Genomic DNA, 13,633 nt, shown 5'->3' with positions numbered 1-13,633 from the left:
GAGTGGAGTCAAGTCAGGCCAAGTATGGAGTCCATAAAAGCAACAGCAGGCGACGGAAGTCGCAGCTTTCTGTGCGATGCTGCTGCCGGAGCTGCTGCTACTCGGCTTGGCCGTCTCCCTGGCGGACAGCTATGACCGAAGCGTCAACTATTGGGAGGCCTTTGCTCCAGGAAAGCTGCTCCAGCGATTGGACGCTCTCACCGTCACGGATGTGGACCAATCGAAGGTGGTTAAACTGCCGCAGTTGATGCAGCCCGTCCTGGCAGCCAACCGGGCACAGGCCAAGGCGGATGAGAATGTGGACGTGGATGTGGATGTCGAGGCGGATGCAGAGGCGGCGGCCGATGACGATGTGGACAGCCTTAGTGCGGAGACCAGCCACGAGGGATACTCCGGCGAGGACTACGAGCGCAACTACGAACAGTTCGTCAAGGAGTACTTTGATCGAGCTGCCGACGACGATGACCACGACGACGGCGATGGCCTGGAGGAGGAGGAGACCCAGGCGGAGGCCACCAATGTCAGGGATCAGCGATGTCGGCAGGTCAAGCGGAAGGATGGCCAGCTGTGTGAGATCTGTCGCCAGTTGAAGAACAACGAGGTGTCCGAAACCTGCAGCTACTCGCACGACGATCAACCGCAGCAGTACGGCTATGGCAGCGGTACCCAGTACAAGCGTTACCGCGACGATTCACCACAGAAGGCTGACCAGGAGCAGGCTGAGCCGGTGGCGCCCAGCAGCCTATGCGTGCGTCGTCAGCAGAAGAACAGCGTCTGCTACGAGTGCAAGGACAGTAAGGGCCAGAAGATCGAACGCTGCTACGATGTGCAGGGCCGAAAGGCGAAGACCCGAAAGCAGAAGGCCTCCTCCACTCGTCCGTCCACCTCCGACCACAAACGGAAGCCGCGTTCCCAGGAGTCCCAGCAGTCGGAGCAGGAGCAGCGCATCTACAAGCGCACCATTAGCTACAGCTATGCCCAGGGCACGGATCAGCAGGGGGAGCAGCCGCCAGGCAGGACAACGGATCTGTCTGTGCCCCGCCAGCGTCGCCGTCGGCTGGTGAAGATTACGCGTCGGCGCGGACCAGCTAAAGTGCAATAATCATGTTTTGTTTCGTATGACTCAATGTATTCCCCACTCATTAGCTTAGATTAATTGCCACACATTTTTTTGTTACAATAAACCGTTCTATAAGAAGACATTGCATACTTGTGGGCTAATCAGCTAGAAAAGATTAGCAAGCCTATAAAAAGAACCAAAAATTGTTTGAAGCGGAGCCTAGAAGGTTTAATCTCAGAACTTTTCGAAAATCAGAATACAATGTATATGATATCAATAGGGAAAGTTGCGTAATATGATGCGCTCTTGTGGATTTTTATACAATTCTACTATTAGTATAAGTACATCATTTGAAATATTTGCTTTCTTTTGAATTTGTTGTAAGCGGAGATCATGATTTAATATTCCCTATGATACAAACATTACAAAATTTGATATGCAGTGTAAGTGTTAAATGAAGATCATTCTTCCTCAGAAAGGCATAGGTAGACTTTCGATGACCAAAATAAATAAATGTGAGGCATAAGAATGTCGAAGATATTTGCAAGATAAAACCACGATTCTTTGTTACGACATAAGAGGTTTCAACTGAACAAGAAAACATTCACAAATGTCGCCTACAATCGTGTTTCTAACCATTTAATTTATTTGTAAAACCACAAACATCTTTACATTGGCATTAAACTGGATGCGACAATTTGCAATTGAAACGAACAACATTTACTTAATAGTAATTTTGAAGCTGCCAAAGGGAAAGGGACAGCAGGAGAGCGGCAAAAGAGATGGGTATAGCAGTGGGCGATAAATGCGGATTTGGCTTTGGAATTGCTAGTGTTAACTTTTCGATTCGACATGCGGTTGAAGTCACAATGCCTTCAAAATGAAACCATACTCAAACACACTTGACTTTATAGCACATGAAAAAGAGTGTGAAACCGACTTTCTAGCCTAGCAATTATGCATTTTAATTCTATTGTTGCTCCGGTGCTTTGTGCGTATAAAAAATTACATTGCATATTCTTATTTTTGTGCGACAGTTGGAAATAATTTACTTAGCAATCGCCATCGATCTCAACTTGCCCTTAAAAGCTGGGCTTCAATTTTTGATTAACTTCAATGATAACACAAATTTGATGACACCAATTAAATGCAGTTCCTTTCTGCTTATCGAGAATTTAGTGTAACTTCACATTTAAAACCCAATTTGGTTGGTGCTGCATCTTGAAATGCCCCACTTAGTGTGAAGGAGCTTGGCATTAAGCAAATTAATAATACTAGAATCCAAAGTTTGATTTAGAGTGGAGATGGGAGCATGTCTGATATTTGCGGAATAAACTTTTGTATTTTCGCTTCAAGAACATCGTTGCGTTTGCTAACTACACATTTTTGACTCTTCAAAACGCCGCCGTGAACATTAATTAGTTTGCAAAGTGATTCGTTGGCTATATAAATAGGTACATTATAGTTAGTTATAGGTATAGATATCTATAAATTGGCTGGCCTAAATGTTGATCATCGTGTAAATATGACGGCTATCGTTATTTCTAAAGCTTTTACTTCCTTATCGTCGTTACTTCATTGTAGTATTCTTATTCTCTGTTCGAACATTTTGTGGCTGCGTTGCTTTCGTTATGTTAACATTTGCGTTTCAACTAGGTTTAAATATCTACCAGTACAAGTACAATAATATGAATATACTTTTTAAAGCTTTGTTTGTATGGAAATACGCATTCCCTTCCATTCGCACAACCCTCACTTAACGTGGGACGATTACATGTTACATGTTAAGAACAAAAAAATGAAACAAATATGTTGGCAAAGAGAACACAGGCACACGCACAAGTAAAACTTAAGTGTCTAAAGTTTCTTAGAAATGTAAGCATGTACATACAGATATATATTAGCAATATATAATTTAAAGCAATTGAAACTTTAAAGGTAAACATTTTCAAACAAACATTGCTGCTTAATGTGGGTTTTGTAATTTTTCGGTAATTGGCACAATGTTTCCAGCAGACGACGCAAAAATTTAAAAAAAAAAAGAAAAGGAAAGGCAAACAAAAAGACTTAATCACGAATAAAAACAAGTTGCATTTTAAGGTATACATTTAACTAGGGTACATTTTAGCTGCAGTTGTTGTTGCTCTGGCTGGCGACGCTGGCCACGGCCACCTCGATGGCGGCTCCTTGAATGGCTCCAATTGCAGTGACAGCTTCTCCAGTTCCAGTTTCAGCTACAGTTCCAGCTCCAGTTCCAGCTCCTGGCAATTCAGCAATGGCTGCCGCTGTGGGCGTGATGGCCTTGGGTGCAAAGTAGACCTCGTAATTGTAATATCAAAGCTCTTCGCTGGCCAGTTTCTGCTCCTGCACATACTCCTTGGGAAAGTAGCCCACCTGCAAGGGAAATCTTTAGTAACAACCAATCTGATTTGGATTGCATCGTGTGCTCAGCTAACCGTGTCGCCGATTTTGCCACGCCACCAGCCCTTGCTGTCCCCATCCTTGCCAATGACCAGCACCTGGCAGTCAGTGCGCAGCTGCAGCTGATTGCTGCCGGCTTTTGGTTCGTAGTCATAGAGAGCGGTGGCGATGACCTCCTTGTAGGGCCACTGCAGTGACTGATTGAGCCTGGAAAAGAGTGCCGCGGTCAGACGAGTAGCTCTTTCTAATGCGCTGTTTGCTTACCCCGCAAAGTTCTCGCCCAGATCGTTGCGTTCGTAATAGGAGACCAGCTCGACAATGGTCTTGAAATGCCTCCGCGAGGACAAACAGTAGAGCATGGAGTCGCCGGAGTTCTCCTGATTGATTTTCATGTGCTTGATCACATGATCATCGGTTCTAATGGAACGAAAACGATGATTCAACGATGATGCAATTCTGGCCAAATAGAGTTGACTACTCACTTTAAGCTAAGCGCATACATCGTCTCGTGCGCAGTTGATGGGCCCTGGGGACGAACTCGAAGTAGGTAAGTGCCTATGCGCCGGTTCTCCAGCCGGTGGGCCGCCGTCTCCCGATCCATGTTGCCCGCGAACCAATTGAACTCGGACAACTGACGATCGCAGACGGGTGGCGGCACACTAACTGGATTTTGTTTGCAGCGACCCGTCGACGAGATGCAGCCCTTGTGCACGCTGATCTGGCACACCTTGCACCGATAGCCCTGGTGGATGCGGCCCTTGAGGAACTTGGAGCAGTGGCGGCACGTGGTCGGGGCGTCAAACGTGTAGATCTCCATTTTGTGGTCTGTACTTTGGCAACCAGGCGGTTCCAGGCTTTCCCTAAACATCGTATTTAGAATCGGTTGAATATTGAAATTTGACCGCGCTTCACAATCACACTTACATGGCCTCGGTGAGCGCCTTGCGCCACTTGTCCCGCTCGTGCTCCGATTTTAGGTACAAAGTGAAGGCTGTCTTGCCCGACTTGCGGGCCAGAAGGAGCTGGTTCTTGAAACGCGTGTCCCGGCCAAGAGTGCGTCGCGAATGGCTCTGCTCCACGCGATAGTCGGCCAGGTTGTGGGAGTCGCGGTAGGTGTACTGCATGTCGCCCGTCTTGATGTGCAGCGCCTTTACCATGATGAGGATCTTGTCGAAGACGAAGGCGTACCGCAACTTGGTCTTCTGGTCCTCGTGCGCCTTGATGTGCAGCTCGCCGTCGAGAAGCAGGCGGCCGTATTGCAGCAGATCGCTGCCGTTACCATTCTGCAGCAGATGGAGATCGAAGATGCTGTCCTTCACCTTCTGTATGATGACCAGGTGGTCGGAGTCGCGTTTCACCTCGTTGATATATTGCGACACGTCAATCATTGCCTCCTTGGCCCGCTCCAGTGAGCGGTAATCGTCGTGCAGCGGCGATGTCTCCTTTACAAGCTTGTCCAGCAGCAGATGGTACTTGAGAATGCGCTGCATCGGGACAGAAAGGATGTCCCGCAGCTGCAGCTTGCCCACATTGTAGTCCCGCTCGCACTTCTGCACCAGCTGGTCGATGATCTGGTTCTTCTTGCACACATCCGCCAAATAGTCGATGGCGGTCAGCAGGTTAGAGCAGTATTCGCCGTAGATGAGGAAGTTTTCGCGGAAGTCGAGAAACACCTGGGCCATCTTCAGTTTGGCATTGGGCGTCAGCGATTCCCTCAGCTTGTCCAGGAACCTAGTGTGTATGTCGGCCAGGTCCTGAAGCGATAATGCAATTAATACACTTTAAAGTTAGACGCGAAAATCAGGCAGCAGTTACTCACTCTGATGCGCGGGAATATGATACGCAGCTCTTCCTGGTTGAGATGCCGCTCCAGCGGACCCATGAACTTGGTCTTCAGTGCAGTCAGAACGTCCAGGTAGTTGGACTCCGTGTCGATCAGCTCCCGGATGACGTAGTCGCGCTGCTCGAAGCTCGTCGACGAGGCGGTCTAGAGGGGAAAGACGAAAGAGAGTCGGGAATTAGTGCGGTCAAGATTCCGGCCAGAGTCACGGGGCCACCGAAGTGTCTCATGCACGGACAGGCGGATCGCAATTCTACCTGGCTTCTACTCGTCCTGTGCAGGGCGCACAGGTCTTGATACACCTCCTCCTCTTTAGTGTTGGTGTGGTCGTAACCAGTTCCATTGCATGCAATATTGTCGGTGGTACTAAACGAAAACGAAATAAAGGCCAGAAATCATAAAATAAATAATGAAAAATCATAATAGACTTTCGGGAAGAGATGGTTCCTGGTCAAAACCATAAATGAGTAGCAAACGATATTAAAAAGTTGTTAAATAGTTCGTTCGAACTGCTTACTTTTTGCCATCTTTACTATTTATTTCGATCGCTTAGTTTCTATCATATATACTCTTTACAAACATAAAAATATATTTGATCTATTTTATGTTGAAATAACGCGTGCAAAACATAGTTAATTATAGAGTATAAATGAAGGAATTGAAAACACTTTATTGCCAGTCTAAGGTTTCCGCGCTAAATTTAAACTCGATATATCGATAGGCAGTCAGCGCTGTAATCGATTCACCCACTGTTATCTAACATGGCGCTGTTGCGCCTAACAGGCCACCCCCTACAGAAGCCCTGGCTTGCCAGTGCAGTGCAGCCAGGGCTGCATCGCTGTCCAGAACATCTGTGGCAGAACATATAAAAAGAAGAAAAGAAAATAGTGGCTGTGTATTTTCGGGATTTCATTTGCTAACTTCCCCCTCCGAAATCTTCGACTTGGCCTGCTCGCGCCTTCTGGCCACCTGCTCCTCCAGCTCTCGCATAATGGACCACCACACGTACGCCAAGAGCGGATCCAAGAAGTGTAAGCAACAACAACAACACGTGCTCGCTGCTTCAAATGAAACAACTTCTAAAGTTTTGTACTTTTCCGCGAATTTCGCTGGGCATTCTGGACATTTGCAGGGTCCACGGAGGAGAAACGCGACTTGGTGGTGCAGCGGATCGCGGCGGATGAGCTCTTCTCCCGCTACTCACCTAAGCACGCGGAGCCATGGAAGTGAGTTGGTTTCTTGGTTATTAAATCCACGAGGAGATGCCGGGCAACTCCAGAAATTTGGCAGATAGAACCCGCGCAATGGGGTTTTGATTATCGAATTGAATACTGCTTCTATTAGTATCCATTAAGTGCCAAAAAAACGTGCCACAACGTCAAGATATTAGGTTAAAAACTTAATAATAAAGTAGGTTTCCTTGTAACAACAATCACTAACTTGAAAAAGCATTTGGTCCAAGACCTAAACGAGATTCCTTATAACAAACTACAATTGTTTGAATTAAATGAAATGTAGCACCTAGCCTATAAAAACTGAAGCTTAGAAGCTCCAAAAACTCAATCTTTAATTTATTTAGCATTAAGTATCCAGTTTGAAGATACCACCAAATTAATTCAGAACTAGTTTCACTAGGTTGAATAAGGAAACATATTACATTTGGCACGTAAATTGATTTCAAAATAAGCACTATTTTATGAGACTAACACTTAAATATTTCAAATGAAAAGCTTTAGTTAATGCCTTTCCTGATTCAAATACTATGACAACTAATCAAATTCTGATTACGAACAGAAAATTCAAGGAAATGGCCAAGATTGGCGATTTCAGCGAGATTGCGCTGCGCAAGCAATGGTTCTCCATGGTGCAGCGGTACCGCATACACAAGGCCAACACGCTGGGCGCCCCACTCAACAAGCAGAGCATCGAGGAGCTGAACAAGGAGTGGGAGTTCTTCGGCCTCATCCACGCCTACATGAACCAGAAGACCGCCGACCTGCATTCGTACGCGCTCAAGGAGCCGAATGTGGAGCAGCCGAACAACAACCTGGCCATCGCCAGTGTCTACTCCTGCGACGAGGCGCAGCTCTCTCCACTCATGCTGGGCGTACTCAATGACCACAACTTTGGCGAACGCTCGCCGCCAAACGAAGGCGACACCGATGACATGGACGAGTCCAAAACGTCGCCCTGCCACCGGGTCAGTAACAGCAGCACCAAGGATCACGTCCACAGCAACAACGATGAGTTGGACAGGCTGCTCGCCGAGGCCACGGCGCGCAAGGATGCGGCAGGTGGCGACGGCGAGGACGTATGCATGCTGAACAACACCAACTGCCACGAGATGGAGTGCGGTCCGGTGATGGTTGGCGGCGAGGTGTCCCTCTCCAATAGTAGGTACAATGACTTCGAGGAGGCGACACTGCCCACGACAACGGTTGTGAAGAGCGAGAAGCTCGAGAAGCAGAGCCAACAGGCGGATAAATTGTTAAGGAAACACCACCGCAAGGTGCTCAGCGAAAAGGAGAAGTATTACAGGTGAGTGATTTGCAGAATAAAACCATTCCCTGGGTGAATCCATTGTGCTAGAGATTAATCGACTAATCTCTGTTGCAGGCACCGCCGTCGCTACGAGCAGCGAATGGAGAAGCGTCTGATGGGACTGTGCACCGTGGTGGGACACCTGCTGAAGCAGTTTGCGCCCGACATGGATGTGCAGCCACTGTTGGCCCTGGGCAGCGATGTGGCGGTCAGCTCGCCGGCGCCAAGCAGCAGTGACGAGGAGAATAGCGAGATACTGGAGGAGGCGGAGGAGGATCAAGAGATCCAGCTGGAGCAGAAGCAGATGTTGGGAGTCGAGGCGGATGCCATGAAACTCAGAGTTTGAGCAGACGCATCCGAGTGCTCCTCTGGGCCCTTAAATCCCATCTCAAATGACTAGCACTGCGCTTCGTCACTACGCGGACAACCATCCACAGTGATTTCTCGCTAAAGAAAAAGGCGCGAACAGCGCTGCATAGATAGACACGTTAAGTGATAGCGAAAACTGAATACATTAATCAAATGAATGAATGTAAGCATTATACAAACCAGAAAGCAAACCAAATACAATATGTATGGCAATGTAAGAACCTTGCAAGCTCAACGGGGTCAACGGGGAGCCCTACTTTCTAGTCATTACTATCGCGCAATTAGCTGGCTGCTCCATAAAATGATGTAATAAAGTAAGCAAAAATCAAGGCCCCATAATGAATATAAAGACAATCAGGATAATACGATAAACACTATCATGGCAAAGCCAGAACAACTGCCATAGTGGTACGTGTTCTTAATGGGATCTGGCTTTCAATCGGCCGTGTTTCGTGTTCCGTGTGGCCTTATCGACCTTATCGCACCGCATCCCCGGCTGACAACCAGAAGCTCTCGGTTATGGATCGGTGTGGTTTCCCCTCCACCTTCATCCACGCGCTCCGATGACTGTGCCGCACTACTTTCGCGCAGCGTTGAACGTTAAAAGTGTGTAAATAATGAGAGGGGCAGCGCTGGGCGGCAAGCACTTCCACATCCGGTGGCTATGTTTGGCGCTGCCTTCGATCGGTGTCAAGTAGGGGTCGATAACCCATCGCCATCGACATCGCTGCCCCGTTGCATTCCCGTTTTGGATCTGGTGGCGGCCTTGTAGGAACCGCCAGCCAGAATCAGAATGGGAATGGGAATGCCATCCGCAGAAGAGCGCGCACAGCGATACAGTATCTCTAAGCTTGGGGATGCGGGCTACGTTGGTGGTGGTGCGCGACTGGGTTAGTGGTTCGTTGTGTTAGTGTTCGTGGTGTGAGAGTGCGGGCACAGTGGTGGGTGAAGCTCAAGCTCAAGCGCAAACAAGACAAGCAGTGTGTGGGGGTCGGTGCAGGGCATAGTGGGTTGGATAGGCCTACATGGAGGAGTCTAAGGGATCAGGCATAGCATTCGAAGGGAGAGCGAGGATTGGGCTCGGAAGGAAGAAGATTTTGGAGGAGAAGAGGCTAAGAGGCTGTTACACATGACGATACACGGGGGTGGTTTGATTTCTAGAACCAAATCCAAGGAGCAGAAGGTAATCTCTGTTAATAATTTGTTTCCACAGGCAAAGTAGATTACATCGTAGCTTTGATTGTGCAAAACTTGAAAGGGAACTCATAATGAGCCAATGTAAGCAGCTTAACAATTACTTTCCGCTCCTAGGATTTTAAATTCATCTCCAGCCAGACAAGAAACTGCGTGGAAACAGAAAAATTCTATGCAAAACATTTGGCATTTGTTTTAAATGCTTCGCATGGAAATTTCGTTGCTACAGCGTGTCTCGTTGGGATTAGGAACTGCTGGGGATTCGTTTAGGATCCCACCCCGCTGGACACAAAGACATTTAATATGTTGGACAGCACACCTCGGGTTTGGCCTTCGCCTGGAAGGTGACGTAGCAGAGGTCCTCGTAGACCTTCTCATCGTCCTCGCTGTAGATGTAGGCATACTCGTGCTCGGTGGACGCCATCGAGGAGCGGTAGTTGTAGACGGCGGCGGCCGCCCGCTGCAGCCGCTGGCTCTCGCTGACCAGAAGCGACGACGACGAGGAGGATGTGGACACCAGACGGCCCATTGGTGGCCCCGGTGCAGCGGACAATGGGACGCTTGGCGCAGCGGCAGACAACGGTGATTCTGATTGCCGGGCATAGGATTCCGGAGTGGGTGTGACCGCATTGGAGGCGCCATCCGTGGTGGAGCTAACCACATCCAGGGAGAGATCGAACGACAGCTCGCGCACATGGCTGCCCTGGCAATCGGCCAGCAGGGGCGTCTCCACGCCCGCATCCTCCACATCGTTGTCGATGGTCGAGTCGCACATGTTGGAGAGCGAGTCCTCGATGTAGTCGTCGATGTCCTCGGTGCCGTTCTCGATCGTGATGTCGCTATTCTCGTCCAGCGATCCGCTCTGCGACGTTCTGTCGTAGTATTCCGCCGACGAGGAGGCGGACGCGGAGGCGTCCACGCTGCTTGTCTTCCGCATGTTCAGATCGCTGGAGGAATCCCCCATATGCCAACCGTCGGGCAACACACACACACACGCACGCACACACATACAGATAGAAAGTTAGTGTGTTAGACAGAGATAGGAGACAGGGAGAAAGAGAGAGGGTGTTAGATAAAGCTGGACACGGAGATAGCTTGGGTGGACTTCTTTGCCTTGCATAGAGAACTCCCATGATGGTGACCACCCGATATCGAGGGCAACATATCAGGGGCATTTATGATTACAAAAGTTCAGCGGCTTATGCGATTCTGCTGGGTTAAAAGCACTTTTAAGAGTAGCGCCCAGTTTTAGACAACTTTGTTGTGATGCGATCTGAAGTTTCGTGCTCATTATGGAGTAGTTTTTGACTTTCGGTTGGAATTCTCGTTCGTTCTATGAATTTAGGTGGACTTCACAAGGAGGGAAGCAAGAGAATATTTCGGAAATGCTATTTCTTTCATGTGCTCGATAAGCAGTCAGACGTGGGCTTAAAAACTTGGGACCGGGAAGCATGTGAGCGCATAATGAGATCGGTTTCGGGTCGCATGGGCTTGGATTTGGTGGCATGGGCAGGGGCAGGGGTTTGCAATGGTGGAGCAGGAAATGCAGACACATCGCCCGCTCATGGACAGCGGATCAAGCGGTGGAATACGCAACATGGCTAAGGGAACAGTGGACGGTGGACAGGGATCTCGACCAGAATTGGCAACTCACGTGGAATGCAGGTCCTTGTAGATGGCCTCGTCCGAATGGGAACGCTCCGTGGGCGAAAGCTGCAGATTGAAGCCACTGAAATGGTTTGCAATTAATTAGTTAGGGTTACAGTTGATCACATTCCTCTATTTCTACAATTTGATATACCTATTGCACATAAATGCCTAAAATCAAATGCAAATCGTTTAGTCCAAAAAGCTATTTTTACCACTTGTAATATATAATAATTATATCCATACGCGCAAAAACAATGTTATACATCGTTATAGAAATTCCAATCCAGCACATTGACGTGAACATGGACATATGTATATATTTGCAAACTGGATTCAATGATTTATTCAATGTGTTATTTTTGAAAAGCATTCCATGCAATTATTTTTGAAATTCTTTAATATGTACATATCCCTTAATTTCTTTAATTGCCGAACACTTAGAATGTTGTTAAATGAAAAATGGACACGAACATGGACTCGGACATTGGACATATGCAAACTGCAACATAAAACTTATGCCTTATAGCATCGAATAATATTATTTCAGTTGCCTGGAATGTTTGCACAATGGGTTTTCCTTTGAACCACCAGCTGCTCGGACTGGTATCAATCCCATCCAGCCCGAGCGACGGGAAACACATAATGCTAGTTGGCATGATAACTGGGAATCGATGCACTCACATAAGATCCGGATGCAGTTGCTGCACCTTGCGGCACTGCGACAACTTGGAGAGCGTGATGAGGACGCGGTGGAAGTTCGTCAGGTCGTACAGCATCGTCGGCTCGAAGAGATCGCCTTCCCGGATCCCGAAGTTGTTGTGGCACACGTCCAGGAACAACTTGATGTTCTTGCTGCACAGGAACTGCAATGATTTAATTTAATTACATTTATTCTTGTCTTATTCACTCAAAAAACATAACATTTGAAAATAATAATTCAAATCATATTGGCCAATATTAAATCTTCACCTTCTAAAATTTATTTGGCAAGAAAAAAACATTTTAAACACATTTTTGATCAAATGCATTCAATTAATTCAGTAATTTTCCCTGGAAACGCATTTATTTTCAAAACCACATAGTTTCAGGGCTTTTAAAATAAATTATATTAAATTGGATTTTTGGTATTGTTATTATAAAATGTTGTTAGAAACTATAATTATTTATTATTTTAAGAATTATTCAATCGTTAATGATTTCAAATCTTTTAGCAAATGTGAATACATATATGTAAGTATAGCAAATAGAAATACTGCCAACATTTCGCTCAGTGCACCGTATTTACAAGTGCTAAAATGAGCTACCATTCACAATTTGCACTAAAGTCACTTCTTTGGTGTTTTGCTCACCTGTGCCATTTGCGGCTTGCGATTGAAATCGCGCGGATCCATGCTGCTGGGGTCCAGGTGGATGACCAGGTTGCAGAGCAGCACTCCGTCGCGCAGCGTCATCGCCAGGATGCGGATCTCGGCGTCCGGCTGGGCGGCCTTGTGGTCGGGCGGGATGACCTTGCACCTGGTCAGCCAGGCGACGCACTCGCGCCACAGATCCCCATTCACGCCGGCCACGCCCCCAAAACTGTTGCTGTTGCTGCTGGCCATCTCGCAGTGGGTGAGGATTTGGGTCTGGATTTGGATTTGGCTTTGGAGGGGGTCGCGGGTGGGGCTGGAGGTGTGAGGTGGGGCGCGGGCCCAACTGGCAAGTGGCGGTGGTGGGGAGGGGTGGGTGCTACTCTCGTTGCGTTAATGGAAACAATTGAGACTCATCAGTTGGCCGTTGCGATTGGATTGGTGAACCGAGCACAGATGCACAGATACACAGAGCAAAACGGAACGGAATGAAAAGCACAACAACAACAATGATTTCGGGGCTTTTCGGGAGTAAGTGGGATTATCGCGTTCGCGAAGGGCTCGCCCTGTGCACCGATACGCGCAAACACTACTTGCGGCTGCCGAGCTACTCAGAAAGTACTCGCGACTGTGGTTTTAAAACTAATTTATTTTATTGCAAAATATTGAGTTTATCGAAGAGGAAGAGCAGACTCGACTTCGATATCAGTCTGTGCGGCCGTGTGACCGGTTGCGCGTCGTCCGAAAATACCGACTGCCCGGTTAAATACCGCAAGTTGGCACTGTTGCCAATTTAGCTTTTTTCCCGCCCATGCTGGCCAAGTTTTGTGACGCTATATAAAGTGTACCTATTCGGCACTCTTTAAAAGAATAGTAAATGTAGTAAGTTTACATGAAATATATTGCTTCGAAAACAATGTCACCAAAAATTCGTTCCTCCTGGGAATAGGAAGTACATTTTCCCTCGCAGCATGTGTTATATATTCTGGATTTTGTGATCATATAAAGTAGTTCTACGATTTAAAGAATTCCTATCTGATGGGTCAGCCTACTGCGAATTTCCCAGGAAATATTTTGAATATATATTCTTTCAAAGTTTATACATTGTACATTATACATTATACATTAATGTGCATGAAATTCACCAAATTAAAAATTAAAAATTACTATTAAGCACATTGAAGCCTAGATGAAGTAAGCACGCTTTAA

General features: G+C 47.2%; 3 protein-coding genes across 4 annotated transcripts; 2 read left to right on the top strand and 1 right to left on the bottom strand.

Annotated features, from left to right (window-relative positions):
* The first annotated feature begins 53 nt into the window (after nucleotides 1–53).
* On the top strand, nucleotides 54–1,801 carry LOC6550356. The gene has a single exon (XM_001977726.3). The coding sequence runs from the start codon at nucleotides 77–79 to the stop codon at nucleotides 1,100–1,102; it is 1,026 nt and encodes a 341-aa protein (XP_001977762.1). The 5' UTR covers nucleotides 54–76; the 3' UTR covers nucleotides 1,103–1,801.
* A 574-nt stretch (nucleotides 1,802–2,375) lies between these two features.
* Nucleotides 2,376–13,204, bottom strand: LOC6550306 (protein vav). Of its 2 annotated transcripts, XM_015155654.2 has the most exons (11): nucleotides 12,425–13,204; nucleotides 11,757–11,938; nucleotides 11,080–11,154; nucleotides 9,743–10,372; nucleotides 5,579–5,687; nucleotides 5,301–5,468; nucleotides 4,406–5,235; nucleotides 3,964–4,341; nucleotides 3,746–3,898; nucleotides 3,517–3,688; nucleotides 2,376–3,454 (listed from the first exon to the last, which is right to left on the bottom strand). In XM_015155654.2, exons 1-11 carry the CDS (start codon nucleotides 12,674–12,676, stop codon nucleotides 3,395–3,397), a joined length of 3,009 nt encoding a protein of 1,002 aa, XP_015011140.1. In that variant the 5' UTR covers nucleotides 12,677–13,204; the 3' UTR covers nucleotides 2,376–3,394. The 2 variants fall into 2 exon arrangements, with proteins under 2 accessions (XP_015011140.1, XP_001977760.1); XM_001977724.3 differs by lacking the exon at nucleotides 9,743–10,372 and having other exon boundaries at nucleotides 12,425–13,202.
* Nucleotides 6,096–8,449, top strand: LOC6550307. Its single transcript, XM_001977725.3, has 4 exons — nucleotides 6,096–6,352; nucleotides 6,454–6,547; nucleotides 7,116–7,859; nucleotides 7,938–8,449. Exons 1-4 carry the CDS (start codon nucleotides 6,313–6,315, stop codon nucleotides 8,206–8,208), a joined length of 1,149 nt encoding a protein of 382 aa, XP_001977761.1. The 5' UTR covers nucleotides 6,096–6,312; the 3' UTR covers nucleotides 8,209–8,449.
* Nucleotides 13,205–13,633: the final 429 nt, after the last annotated feature.

The sequence above is a fragment of the Drosophila erecta genome, unplaced genomic scaffold (genome assembly GCF_003286155.1).
Source record: "Drosophila erecta strain 14021-0224.00,06,07 unplaced genomic scaffold, DereRS2 tig00000126-arrow-pilon, whole genome shotgun sequence".
In the NCBI taxonomy this organism is placed as follows: domain Eukaryota; kingdom Metazoa; phylum Arthropoda; class Insecta; order Diptera; family Drosophilidae; genus Drosophila; species Drosophila erecta.
Note: the sequence above shows the minus strand (reverse complement) of the source record. Positions and strands in the feature narration are given on the sequence as shown.

Excerpts from the sequence above, each read along its gene's own strand:
- LOC6550356 (XM_001977726.3), top strand. The coding sequence starts at position 77 with ATGCTGCTGCCGGAGCTGCTGCTACTCGGCTTGGCCGTCTCCCTGGCG.
- LOC6550307 (XM_001977725.3), top strand. The coding sequence starts at position 6,313 with ATGGACCACCACACGTACGCCAAGAGCGGATCCAAGAAGT. Across the intron at positions 6,353-6,453 it reads CAAGAGCGGATCCAAGAAGT|GGTCCACGGAGGAGAAACGC; the intron begins GTAAGCAACAAC and ends GGACATTTGCAG. Across the intron at positions 6,548-7,115 it reads AAGCACGCGGAGCCATGGAA|AAAATTCAAGGAAATGGCCA; the intron begins GTGAGTTGGTTT and ends GATTACGAACAG.
- LOC6550306 (XM_015155654.2), bottom strand. The coding sequence starts at position 12,676 with ATGGCCAGCAGCAACAGCAACAGTTTTGGGGGCGTGGCCGGCGTGAAT. Across the intron at positions 5,688-9,742 it reads GCGAAGGCCAAACCCGAGGT|TACCACCGACAATATTGCAT; the intron begins GTGCTGTCCAAC and ends GTTTTCGTTTAG. Across the intron at positions 3,455-3,516 it reads GTGGCAAAATCGGCGACACG|GTGGGCTACTTTCCCAAGGA; the intron begins GTTAGCTGAGCA and ends TTTCCCTTGCAG.